We start from the raw sequence: 13,436 nt of genomic DNA, 5'->3' as shown, positions 1-13,436 counted from the left end.
CATTGATGGTTTAGTTACGTAAATTGTAACAAAGACCGCATTGATCCTATACAATTATGATTGATGGACAAGACTTTTTAAGGGTACCAATGTCATGATAACATATATTAAAGCGCTAATCTGGTTATATGTACCAATGTCATGATAACATATATTAAAGCGCTAATCTGGTTATATATTAAAGCGCTAATCTGGTTATAAATTCATGGTCCAGTGGGAGATTGTTAGAAAATCATGGGACCATTCTATAAATGAACATATATAATTGTTATCATTTAAATCCAATTTATTATGGCAAGTGTATAAGATTGTTGATGGACCGATATTCACTTACCATTTGTGGCTTGAGTTCCCGGTTTGACTCAAGATCCTCAAGATCCCTTCCATCTCTCACATTAGGGTTTATCTCCATCTATAAATATATGTGATGAGGAGCAAATCAGAGAGGACGAAATTACTTCACAAATTCGTTTATTTGGATTGCTGAGAGTTCTTAGAGGTTGTCTTGAAATCAACTGGAAAACCAAGTTTTTTTCTTCAGATCCAAAAGCTTCAATGGAAGCAGGTACTCAATCTCCTTCTACTATTTTCTTTTATCCAGATTCGATTTTCAAGGTCCGACCTTGAAAGCTTCCGCATACATATATATATTAAGTTATTAAATACTAACACAATCATTCTTCAATAAATTAGTTTTAGTTTAATTTACGAAATAGTCTCAAATTATTTTTTATTTGTTTTTACAAAAAAGTCTTAGAAACCGGTTAAATATTTCATTATGACCTATTTATCCACGTTACACACATAGCAGCAGGTAACCCGGATGTCCCTATAGATCACTTCATCGGACCACTGCTGACCATCAATTTTTGAACTTTGATCTGAAACGGTGAAACCGAATACGACTTCTGGTCAACACCACCACAACCACCACCACCACCACCACGAGTCGATCTTCACGCTGATTTGCACAACCACTGCATGAACCGCCAATTTCATAAACCACTGCCACTGATTTGGGAACACAGAAGAAAGAGGATGGTGGTCCCGGCGAGGCTTTCGGCTAAAAATGCAAAGCCAATTTTGGATGTGCTGTAGCGAAAAAAGGCGGCTCCAGAAGCTACCTCAGGTTACCTGCTGATAAGGTAAAAAATATTTAAATATAAAATATTAGCCAATTTTCAGGACGTGAACTGGGCCAAAATTTTATGACTTTAGTAGAGATTTCCTTTAGTTTGAGTATGAAACTTGTACCTGTTTGTTTAGTTAGTTAAGGGTGCTTTTTCTAACGAGACTAGACTCAATCGTACAAACTGTTACAACCTTTGGTAACACTAAGATACGGCAACACCGTACAGCTTGTCTACATAACAATTAGATTTCCACGTGGATTTAAAAACATGCATAGTAAGGACTACTACTGAAACTCCGATACGTTTTGGTCTCTATGATTTGATTTTTTTATTTTTTTATTTTGCTTTAGAGTTTTTTTTTTCAGAAAATTACAAATATAACCAAAACTTATAATTAGTTAGAAAATAGCAAAAAAATCTCAATTACACTGTAAAATCGCAGATGGATTAAGTCCATCTGCAATTTGACATACCCATCTGCGAACGTACAAGTCGCTAAAGAACATCCATGCTTTAGCGACTTGTACGTTCGCAGATGGACTAGTCCATCTGCTATTTCACATTCCATCTGCGATTTCACCTTTTTCGCAAATATAAAAACGTAATTTTTTTGTTTGTTTCATTTTTCACACTTTTCGTTGGAGAACTCTCACTCTCTGGAAGCACTATGGACAATTTGACAAAGTAAATATTCATTCATTTTATTAAAAAGATTTTAAACAAATTTTCCAAAGAAATAACAACAAAAGTGATAATTGTTTGGAAGAATCTATATATAATATGGTTGTTTCCTAGTCAACCCCTATCAATTTCGTAGTAAAAAAAAAAAAAAACGAAATCGCAGATGAACTGAGAGGAAATCGCAGATGAACTTAGTTCATCTACGATTTTAGTCACTTGTACCCCCTATTTATACAAAAAAAAATCATCTGCGAATGTACAATTCACTAAAGCATGGATATGCTTTAGCGACTTGTACATTTGCAGATGGCTTGGTGAAATCGCAGATGAGCTTAATCCATCTGTGATTTTGATGGCTATTTTTGTAATTTGGATTTTTTTGGCTATTTTCTACAAAGTAATTAACGATTTTGTTTATATTTGTAACTTTTTTTTTTTTAATATTTTGTTAAACAAAAATAGAAATTAAATCCCACTCTACTGCACCCCGTGCTCATTCTTCTTCTTCTTCTCCTTCCTTCAGGTCACTCCTCCACGGTAACCACCAACACCTTTTTTTTCTAGTGACCATTTTTTCAGGTGACTGTTTTTCCACCGGTCTTCTCCAACAACCACCATTAGTCACCTCAAGCAACCACCATCAGCTAATACCAGCAAATAAATAAAACAAAAACAAAACCAACAATAAACCTGAAATCAAAATCCAACTTGATCCACATTTACGTGCAATCAAAATCGAACTTTAGGAACTAAATCAAACTTGATCCACCACCTACATCTAAAACCCACCGCCACTGCCACTCAACTTCACGAAATCCCCATTTCTTCATCTTCTTGATTCTAATCATCCACCACGAGTACTGGCTATGGCTACCTAAGCTTCCCTATTCACACCGACAATTCCAAATCAAACCTCCCCATAGAAACAATCACAACCCACTTCCTTCAACACTGTCAAAACAAACCAAACCCACCACCCATTTCTACATCATCAAGGATGCCGTTGCGGGTGAAGTCCCTACCAAATAAGCTCCGTTGGGATTCAGATCACTGATTAGATCCCAAAAACCCATCCCTAATGTTCTCCGGAAGCACATGCAAACTGCTTAGAAAATCTTAACCGGAGGAAATACATATCGGTGGAGCTGACAATAACATAGGAATAACCAAAACAATAACAGACCTTTGTAATTCCTATGTCATCACATAGGAATTACCAAAACAATAACAGACCTTTGAAATACATATCGGTGGAGCTGACATCATGAGAGAAGGACCAAATATGTTGAAATTAGCAAGAAAAAGAACAATGTTTGGCTCTTGGGAAAAGGTCGAGGTCAAAACACAAGATTAAATACTAGTTTTATAAGATTTTCCCGAATGCGGAAGTTATGTATTTTGACGCGTAATGAACGCAAAAATAAAGAGAAAACCCCAAGTTATTTAATTACTGAAAATTCAAAATGTGCTTTAAGGCTTACAATGGACCCTTTATAAAGGGAGTTGATAAATTTGGCAGGCTCAACCAAATTTGGACTCTTTAGCACAACATTTCATGAGGAACTGGGCACGAGGTTGCATTTTAGCAGAAGTTAGATTTACCTCACGTTTCTGGCAGAAGTTCCATGAGGAACTGGGCACGAGGTTGCATTTTAGCACAACATTTCATCCGCAGACCGACGAAAAGAGTGAGCGGACCATTCAGAACCTCAAGGATATGTTGAGGGCGTGTGTTATTGATTTCGGTGGGAGCTGGGATTCCCACCTACCTCTTGCAGAGTTTGCCTACAACAACAACTATCATTCCAGAATTAGCGCCCCGCCTTTTGAGTTGTTGTATGGGCGGAGATGTCGCACCCCGGTTTGCTGGGGTGAGGTCAGACACAGGGTGATGGGACAGACGGAGGTAGTCCTGCAGACTACCGAGAAGATTCATCAGATTAGGCAGCGATTACAGACCACTCAGAGTCGGCAGAAGAGTTACGCCGATAGACGCCGATCTGAGTTAGAGTTCCAGGTCGGTGATATGGTACTCTTGAAGGTCTCGACCTGGAAGGGTGTGATCCGCTCCAGGAAGAGGGGGAAATTGGGTCCCCGATACATTGGGTCGTTCAGAATCGTAGCCAGGGTTGGCAAGGTGGCATACAGGTTAGAGCTACCGCAGGAGCTCAGTCGGATCCACAGCACCTTTCACGTTTCACAATTGCGGAAGTGCATTTGAGATGAGGAAGTAGTAGTATCATTGGACGACACTCAGGTCGATGAGCGCCTGAATTATATTGAGAGGCCCGTGGCTATTCTGGAGAGGAAAGTAAAGGTTCTGCGGAACAAGGAGATACCTTTGGTAAAGGTACAGTGGGAGCACCGAAAAGGGTCCGAGTGGACGTGGGAGCCAGAGGCAGAGATGCGGGAGCACTATCCGGAGTTGTTCACCACGGCATACTTTGAGGGCGAAGTCTAGTTCAAGTGGGGGAGAATTGTAATGCCCCAATTCTCAGGTATTGATTTATGGTTATAAATTTTCATGGTTTCAAGGTGGACTCGACGAGTAGGGTGCCCTGACTCGTCGAGTAGCAGCGGATTAGTCCACGTGTTTAAGTGACCTACTCGCCGAGTCCAAGATAGGACTCGACGAGTAGGAGCTGGAGGATAAAACCCTAATTTCGAGGGTTTTGCACCCTATTTAAGGAATCACCTGCCTCCTTTGGCCTCCTTACTGTCCCTTGAGAGCTCAGCAAACCCTAATACGTGTGTGTGTGCTCCATTTGTGTGTTTTACGCTTTGGAAGAGGATTCTTGGTGAGAAGAGATTGGAGAACAAGTGGCTCGAAGCAAGGAGCGTGTGGGAATCATAGATCTACCTCAGTTTAGCATCAATTGAAGGTATCAAGTCGTCATCTTAACCTCTTTTTCTTCTAGATCTCATTTGGGTGAAGTTTAGGGTTTTCCTAGCATATTAGGAAGTTTTTCTTGTGCATGAGATAAGATCTAAAGCTGCAACTTCAGATCTGAGCTCTCTTGGGGTTCTAAGTCCATAAAGCTTCCAGCTCTTGCAAGTATGAGACTCTGCTTTGGTGTAAAACACAATTACAAGCTTGGATTTGTCATTTGGAGTCTTTGGAGCCTTGCATGCACGTAAAGTTTGCAACTTTACGTGATAAACATGCTTTGGGGAATTGGATCTGCAATATGGAACCTTAGTATGGCTGAATAGATGAAGGACCGAAGGAACTCGGCGAGTTGCATGGTCAACTCGGCGAGTCTGATGAAGATTGTCTAGGACTCGGCGAGTCAGTAGGGTGACTCGGCGAGTCAACTAGGGTTTTACCCTGACTTTGGACACACATGAACTCGGCGAGTTGTAGGGAACTCCACGAGCCAGTGGGGGAATTTCATGACTGCTTGAGTTCTGGAAGGACTCGACGAGTCGGGTCAACATGGATTGTTGACCGTTGACCTTGACCTTGACCAAGGGCTGACTAGTTGACTTCTGGGGGCATTTCGGGAATATGGGAACTTATGACTATGATTCTATGGTGAATATAGGTGGTGAAGTTTGTGGCAGTGATCCGAGAGTTGAGCTTATCATTTCGAGTCGACAGTTGTGAGGTGAGTTATCCTCAAGGCCGGCCATTTTATGGATTTGTATCCAGATTATGGCATGATATGTTTATTGATTACATCCTAGTAGTTAGGATGGTAATATGCTTATGCTTAGTAACCTGGTTAGGTTAGTGTCCTGGTTATAGGATGATGCTATGTTAGCGACCGGTTAGGTCTGTATTCCGAATTTGGGATGTTGCTATGATTAGTGATCTGTTAGATCGGTTTGACTGTTATATGATATGAGCTAGTGTATGATAATTATGTGCACATGTTGTTTGATTGGGGGTTGGGTTGAGGAGGTCCTGCTTTGTGCTGTAGGCCAACATACCCGGCTAGCGGTCCAGATAGGTTGTAGGCCCTGCGAGGCGGTCCAGTCATGTCGAAGGCTCGGAAGCAGTCCAGATAGGTTGTAGGCCCTGCGAGGCGGTCAAGTCATGATGAAGGCTCGTTATGCATGCTTTTCTGTATTTGTTGATATGATATGATTATGGTTAATTGAGGTTGGTATTTTGGGGGAACTCACTAAGCTTTCGGGCTTACAGTTTCAGTTTGTTGTTTCAGGTACATCAGGGGATCGCGGAAAGGCGAAGGCGTGATCGTACAACTCCTCATGTTTTATTTATGTCTCTGGGAAAACTCTGATGTTAGACTATTTTGGAAATAAATTGTAATAACTACTGCCTTAAATGTTTTGAAAAAGTTTTAAAATTGGCTTGAATTTTATGGGTGTTACAAAGACAATATAAATATCTATTTTACTATCATTTTTACATAATCCTTTTAAAAAATAGAAAACCATAAAAACTTATCAATTATTTATTTATTTATTTATTTTTGAGATCTTTGTAGGTCACCTTATAGTATGATGATTGTTATGAAGTTCGTATATAAAAGCTATGAGGTTTTGTTTTCCATCATTTTTCACTGGATAATCTACTTTTGAGCTAAAATAAATATGAATTTTCGACATCAAAATTGGAAGAATAATATGTATACGGAAAACTTTTGTTGCAAAGAACATAATGAATTTTTTTTAGGTCAAAGGGAGTTCATATGCGAACTTTATGAACGAATAAAGTTGCGTTTTTTTTTTCTTCATATTTTCAACGTCTAATTTATTTTGGAGCCAAAAAATGTAACTTTCCGACATCAAAATTTTAATTGTAATATGTCTATGAAGTTACAAAGAAAACAATGAAAAATAATTCAACTCGCACATATTTTATATGAAAGAGTTATAAAAATTTAAAGTTTGAAAAAGAAATCACATATAACTTCGAAAATATACATATTCCCAGGCGACCTACTTGCAAAAAATAATGGGATGTTTTTTAGCATTTTTCAATTTCTTAACTATTTTATGGAAACTTTTTTTTGGAAAATTTTTGAAAAGAAAACTATGATCAATTTCTTTTGTCTTAATTGATAAAAAAAAAACTTTTAGGTAAAATAAAAAATGGTTATGGTTTTTTTTAATAATTAAACTTATTCTTTTCATAACACATATACCAATATACCATGATGTTATTGTAAAATAAAGAGGTATAAGTATTTGAACCCGTTTTTTTCTTTTTTCTTGTGTATCTCACTAGGTCCATGGACAAACTTCCCGATGATATAGCCCTCTATATACTATATACTGAGTCGACTCGACGACTCGGCCGACGTATATTGTAAAATTTATTCTCTACTGATGTGAAATGATAAAATCCTTCTCTATGATCTGACATTAGGAAGCTCATGTACCTTCATATGTTCTTAATTTCACCTGGTGTTTCTTTTCAACCATAGATGATTGCTAGTTAATCGATGCACTCAATTTTCATTGATGCAGGTCATAATCTTCTTGAATTAGAGGTGAAGAACGCATGGCTATCAGTAGAAAACATGAACCCAATGCCAATGCTAACAAATTTAACACTTGAATTCAAAAGATTAGACGATGAAGACCTAAACATGTTGAACAAATCCTTCCCAAATCTTCAAGTTCTTAACTTGGTAGGTGTCGGAGGTCTCAAACTCCCCAAAATCAACCTTCTTAACCTCAAAACCTGTCACTGGACTGTATCAAATGCCCCATCATCTTTAACCCTAATCACTCCCACACTCATAACACTAAGACTCGAATGCATAAAACCCACTTCACTTTACATCGAAGCGCCCATGTTATCTCACCTCCATCTTGCCCTTGATCATGCTGACTCATTTACAGTCAAAAAGTTCCTAAATTTAAAAACCCTTTGGCTTGAGTCTTTATACATCGAATCCTTACTCTTAAACTTCCCATTTACAAAAACAGTCGAAAATCTAACAGTTGATTCGCGAAAGTGGGAGAGAGGGGTAGCTGGGTTTTCCAAATTTACCCTTGAGAAGGTGTTCACGGTTTTCCTGAATGTGAATTCTCTATGTATTAACTCAAGTCTGTGGTCAGAATTAGAGGCGTGTTATGATGTGGAAAGTTGGGAGACTTGGGATGGGAGAAAAGGGTTGAAAACATTTTGTGCATATTTGTTGTTGGTTGACCCTTTGTTGACTTTTTCATCGGTTGCTTCTTTGTTGGATCAATGTGTGGGGTTGGTTGATGTTTCATTGCTTATACATCATGATGTTGTTGCTAATGTATCGAAAAGCTTTATCTCAAGGTGTACAGCTCGGTGGCCGAAAGTGAATTGGAGATGGGGAATTTGGAGAGAAGGAATGGAAGTTTCTTGGATAACCAATGGATAACTTTTTGATAATCTCTTCATGGTTCTTGGATTAAAAGAATAGATTTTTTGCTTGTTTTTGGGTTATATATAGATAATTATGTTGTAAATATGATCCATATGTTTAAATAATGTAGTAGTATCTATGTCTATATTTTATTTGTTGCATTAGTTAGTAGTTAATGTGACAGGACTACATTTTTTGGGCTATTTTTTATTTGGAAGATGGGAAGGGCGTTTACGTCTTTTGCACAAATGGAAGATTGAGAGTAAATTCTTATCCCCACGTTGTTTCACTTTTTTGGATGAAAGAAGAAATTGCAATTTTTTGTTCCATTGATAGGGTTGTTTCTTTTTTACTTAATGAGTTTAGTGGGTTAAAAACTTTATCTAAACAACTATATATGGTTGTTTATTGTAACTTAATTTAGACAGAATGACGTAATTTGTTCGATTGATAAGGGTGGTTTCATTATTATTTTATTGATAAACCTTTTTTTTTGGGAAATTGTTATTTAGTGAAGAATTAGATGATTACTATCATTTTTAAGGTGAAGTATCATGTTAAAAAGGGTACAGAGATTTATTTTATGAAGTAAATTGTTACTTTTGAGAAGAGAATATCTTAGGTTAAGCGACATCATAGCAAAGGTGTAAGCTGTAAATCAATGTAAAGTTAGAAATCAATTATAAGTTTTTAAATCAGTTTTTGATCTAAATTTATTATTTTTCCATTTAACAATTGGAACAGAGGAGCCCGGACAACTAGAAAAACAGCCGGATCGATTATGAGGGGTTGTAAGAATGGACAATCTCACGACATGGGAAAATCAGATCAGAAGCAGAAACTGATGGATATTGATCATTTCATTAATATTGTTGTGAGTAAAATAGATAACATATACTAGCAACATTAAAACTTAAGATGCAATTATATGTTTGGGTCATTGGGTGTTAGTATAAGTGTATAACGGTGTATATAGTGATGAGATAACTAGATTATTTTCTAAGAATTAAGCCTAATATTACAAGGCATTCCACAACTTGCTCTATAATTTTGATCTTTAATTTCCCAATTTCTAATCAAATCAATATTCCTCCAAACAAACCATAATAACTTTTGTTCCTACCAAAAATACTACGACCATATGTGGCACTCATCAAGTCTAGGACAAGAGGGAACTGCAATGTCACAAAGGAAGTAATTGGTAGGCATGTCAAGACAGCTATTGGAATAAGAATCCTTGAATTGCTTTGGCCAAATACAAGGTATAACGTTGCAGCAAAAGCTGCTATCATAGCTGTGGTTGAGATGAACAATGTGGACAAACCAATTATCAACTTTGTAGGCAACTTGAAGAGAAAGTCTTGTTCAGCAAAACGTGCAGTGAGAATCGACAAAAACATTAACAATGAAGTAACAGCCGCAAAGAATGATATGGCATCTGATATTGCAAATACTGTGAAGGCGGTGTTGTTGGTAAAAATTGGTATCCCCTTGTTCTGATCGCTTCCTCCTGGCACTGTAATTGCTGCTGCAAAGACAATGGTGATGATTAATGCAGCTGTAATCGTGTAGGACTCCGCAGTGGACTTCATCCATTTTTCTCCTTCAATCACTAACTCCTTGTGTTCTCTAGTAAATACCGTTTGTGGTGTTTCGTTTAAAGAGTTCTTTTTTATGATGCTTAGAGGACAAATGAATTTTTCCACTTCCTACAACATTACATTATGTTAATTGTTACACATGATTGATAAATACATATGGTGTACGTTTAAATATCAGGTATATGCTGATTTTGAATCATATATAGAGATTCATACCTTAAACCATTGTAGTTCGCGTTGTATTTGTAAAGCTGCCCCCGATATAAGATTTAATTTGTTGGATGGTGCCAATCTTGCAGCTAGATGCAACAGGTTATTCTCCGAAGAGTCTTCAAGTGTCCGATATATATTCTTATGTTCGCTCATATGATAAAGTAGGTTGTAAACCTTTTCTGAGCGATTTATTGCAGCATACAGTATAAAGTTGTGCCCATCTTCGTTAGCACTCCAAATTGCATTTGGGAACCAATTCACAATTTCTTCTACAACCTCGTTTGCATTTTGTCTAGTGGCTTCAAGAATTGGATTTGTGTAATAGTGATGGTAAGAGCTGGAGTGATTTGTTCGCTGTATCAAATGACATACTTCCCCCAACATATACATAGCATGTAAATGAATTTCATGTCTCTCTTTACGGAAAGGAGAAACTACAACATAGACCCAAGTGAGCATCTCAAATAAAGAGATAGACCTTTTTTTATTCTCTTTGGTTTTAGTAATACAATTAGGTACTTGTTGATCATCTTACCTAATAGCACAGCGATTAATAGGAAAAGGATAAGGATGAAGTCAGCCACTGCGTTACACGATAGAATGTTTGTTAGAATGATGGGTTTAATTAATTATAGAATGCGCAACCAACAATTTTAAAGTTTAAGAAAAGAAAAACTCATGACCTACCGCGAATGAATGGTTTCATTATCGACGACAAAACCCATGGAGGACAACTGTCTGTTCTCTCAAGTAATTTACCAGTCTCTTCAATAGAAAAAGTGGTGTGCAGGAAGTTTGGTAGAGAAGCGTTATAAATAATTTTATAATGTAAGGGAACGTGCAGATTAATTAAGATAGAAAAACAAAAAAACCTGCGTATCGTCCAAATGAGCAGGCTTCGTGTGGGAAATTTTGAGCTATAGCCGTCAGCACAGCATCACTATGCAATGTTTTGTAATGCTCCAACAGCTTTCTTGCAAAGACTACATATATTCCAAAGTCAGCCGAATCAGTTAAGTGGGCAGGTTTCTTACTACTAGAATTTGAGTCCAGTTCACACTTACGGAAATCTTTGGAGGAAATAGCAGTAACTAAAAGGTCATCACCAGTTGTACCAGAAAACAGAGCATCCTTTTGTATATCATCAGTAACAGTATCGATGTGTTGCAGCAGATGTCGGGCTGTTTCTGTGTGCATATTTGAAAGAGCCAATGCTAGTGGTGTCTGACCCTTGTTGTCTTTGGCAAACAAAGACTCGTGGTTTCTTGCCACCAAGATGTCAGCAGCTTCAGTGTTGCCAATAATAGCAGCAACATGAAGTGGTGTGCTTCCATCTGAATTTCTTAGATCCTGTGGAAAATGTTGCCTCCAAAATTAGCAAGTGGCAAATAGTTTAGGGGTTATTTCCGTAACTTATCATTTACTATTCATAGTTTGACTATGAATAGTAATATATATGTGAAATGTTTGAAGAATTGGACGGCACATGTGAATTTGGAGATTTGTTATTCAAAAGTTTGTAGGTGGAATAGTATTCAAATTTGAAGGCGCAACTTTTTTGGACGACGGCATTTTTATCCTTTCATATGTTCTTTTCTTTGGCTATAAATAGCCTAAGCCATTTCATTACGAAGGAATCCAACAATCAAATATATATATATATAGTAAAACATTACATATATATATATATATATATATATATATATATATATATATATATATATATATATATATATATATATATATATATATACTGATACACCACCATATATTTTAGCCCTCTCACTCTATTTGTAATCTCTTTCATAATCCCTGTAAACACTGCAAATTATAGTGAATTGTTTCTCGGCTTCCTCCGCCCGTGGTTTTTTCCCGATTTGGGTTTCCACGTAAATTCTTGTGTCTCTATTCTATTTATTTTATTCGTATTTCGTAGTGATTATTACGCTTTGATAATTTTTGATCCCATTCCGCATTGAGCTAATATTATTTAAGTCTATTCGGATCCTTCGTATTTCACAACAATTGGTATCAGAGCATCCGGGTTGTAATATTAGCTCATTGGGATCATTTTATCAAGTAATTAATCATGTCTTCGGTAAAATACGATATTCCACTACTGGATCGTAACACACGATTTCCGTTGTGGCAAGTAAAGATGAGAGACATTCTCATTCAGATGGATTTACACAAGGCGCTTTTGGGTTTCAATAAGATGCCCGATACATGGACCGAAGAAGAAAAGGAGATGAAAGATCTGAAGGCTTTATCCCAGATTCGTTTGCACTTGTCAAACGATGTTTTGCAAGATGTTCTAAAAGAAACGTCAGCGGCTTCTTTATGGCTAAAGTTGGAGCAACTGTTGATGACCAAGAGCTTACCAAACAAGTTGCATTTGAAGCAACGGTTGTTCAATCTCAAGATGATTGAAGGAGGCTCTTTAACTGAACATATATCCACATTTAAAGAGTTAGTAAATAACTTAGAGAATATGGATGTTCAGTATGAAGATGAAGACTTGGCTTTATTCTTACTGTCGTCGTTGCCAGAATCCTATAGCCATTTTCGTGATACTATTATCTATAGCCGTGACACTTTAGTTTTAGATGAAGTCTATACAGCTTTGGATTCCAAAGAGAAGATGAAGCATATTACTGGTGGTGGTTCAAGTGATGCTAAAGCCGAAGGTTTGAATGCCAGAGGAAGAACAACAGAGAGGAGTAGAACTTCTCAATCTTCCAACAGAACCAGATCCAAATCAAAAGGCAAACGAAAGTTTTGCAACTATTGTCACAAGAAGGGACATGTGCTTGAAGAATGCTTCAAGTTGAAGAATAAAGAAAAAGAGAAGACGGCAGCAAATGGTAAACAAGCTAGCACTTCGGGTGAAGCCGATGTAGCTGAGGTAGAAGGTATTGGAGAACTTTTGACAGTTTATTCAGATAAACTGGATTCCACTGGTGATTGGATACTCGACTCTGGTTGTACTTTTCATATGTGTCACAACAAAAGTTGGTTTTACACATTTGAAAAGGTTAACTAGGGCTATGTGTTGATGGGTAACAATACTACATGTCCAGTTCTTGGACATGGTTCAGTCAGGATCCGTATGTTTGACGGAGTTATTCGAACCATGGGGGATGTTAGATATGTTCCTGACCTCAGAAGAAACTTGTTATCTCTCAGTTCTTTTGACAAAAGGGGATACGAGTTTGCCGGTAAAGGTGGAGTTCTCAGGGTATTCAAAGACGGTTCCGACAAACTGAGAGCCGAACGAAAAACCTCAGATCTTTGACGGGCAAACAATTTCGAGTGATGCTGCTGTTGTGTCAAAGTCTTTTTCTGATCCAGATCAGTCCCGTCTTTGGCACCTTCGACTCGGCCATATGAGTTTTCAAGTCATGTCAGAATTGAGTCGAAGAGGTTTACTTGGTCAACAAAAGATTGTTGATTTGGATTTCTGTGAAGACTGTGTATATGGCAAGGCAAAA

The 13,436-nt window shown here is 37.4% G+C and overlaps 1 protein-coding gene and 2 pseudogenes across 1 annotated transcript; 2 read left to right on the top strand and 1 right to left on the bottom strand.

The window, feature by feature from the left end:
- Window positions 1–555: 555 nt before the first annotated feature.
- Window positions 556–3,223, top strand: LOC145126799 (photosystem I reaction center subunit II, chloroplastic-like; annotated as a pseudogene).
- Window positions 3,224–7,228: 4,005 nt separating this feature from the next.
- LOC145126797 (F-box/LRR-repeat protein At4g29420 pseudogene) lies at window positions 7,229–8,172 on the top strand (annotated as a pseudogene).
- A 1,035-nt stretch (window positions 8,173–9,207) lies between these two features.
- LOC145126796 (uncharacterized) lies at window positions 9,208–11,517 on the bottom strand. The gene is made up of 4 exons (XM_079062096.1): window positions 11,500–11,517; window positions 10,818–11,295; window positions 9,949–10,379; window positions 9,208–9,840 (listed from the first exon to the last, which is right to left on the bottom strand). Exons 1-4 carry the CDS (start codon window positions 11,515–11,517, stop codon window positions 9,208–9,210), a joined length of 1,560 nt encoding a protein of 519 aa, XP_078918222.1.
- Between the last annotated feature and the right edge of the window lie 1,919 nt (window positions 11,518–13,436).

This window comes from Lactuca virosa, chromosome 7 (genome assembly GCF_052849685.1).
Source record: "Lactuca virosa cultivar CGN04683 chromosome 7, Lactuca_virosa_CGN04683_v6, whole genome shotgun sequence".
Classification (NCBI taxonomy): Eukaryota; Viridiplantae; Streptophyta; class Magnoliopsida; order Asterales; family Asteraceae; genus Lactuca; species Lactuca virosa.
This window is presented reverse-complemented; position numbering and strand designations above follow the sequence as displayed.

Coding starts and splice junctions, on each gene's coding strand:
- LOC145126796 (XM_079062096.1), bottom strand. Junction 10,380..10,817: donor CTCATTTGGACGATACGCAG/GTTTTTTTGTTT, acceptor TCTATGTTGTAG/TTTCTCCTTTCCGTAAAGAG. Junction 9,841..9,948: donor GCGAACTACAATGGTTTAAG/GTATGAATCTCT, acceptor GTAATGTTGTAG/GAAGTGGAAAAATTCATTTG.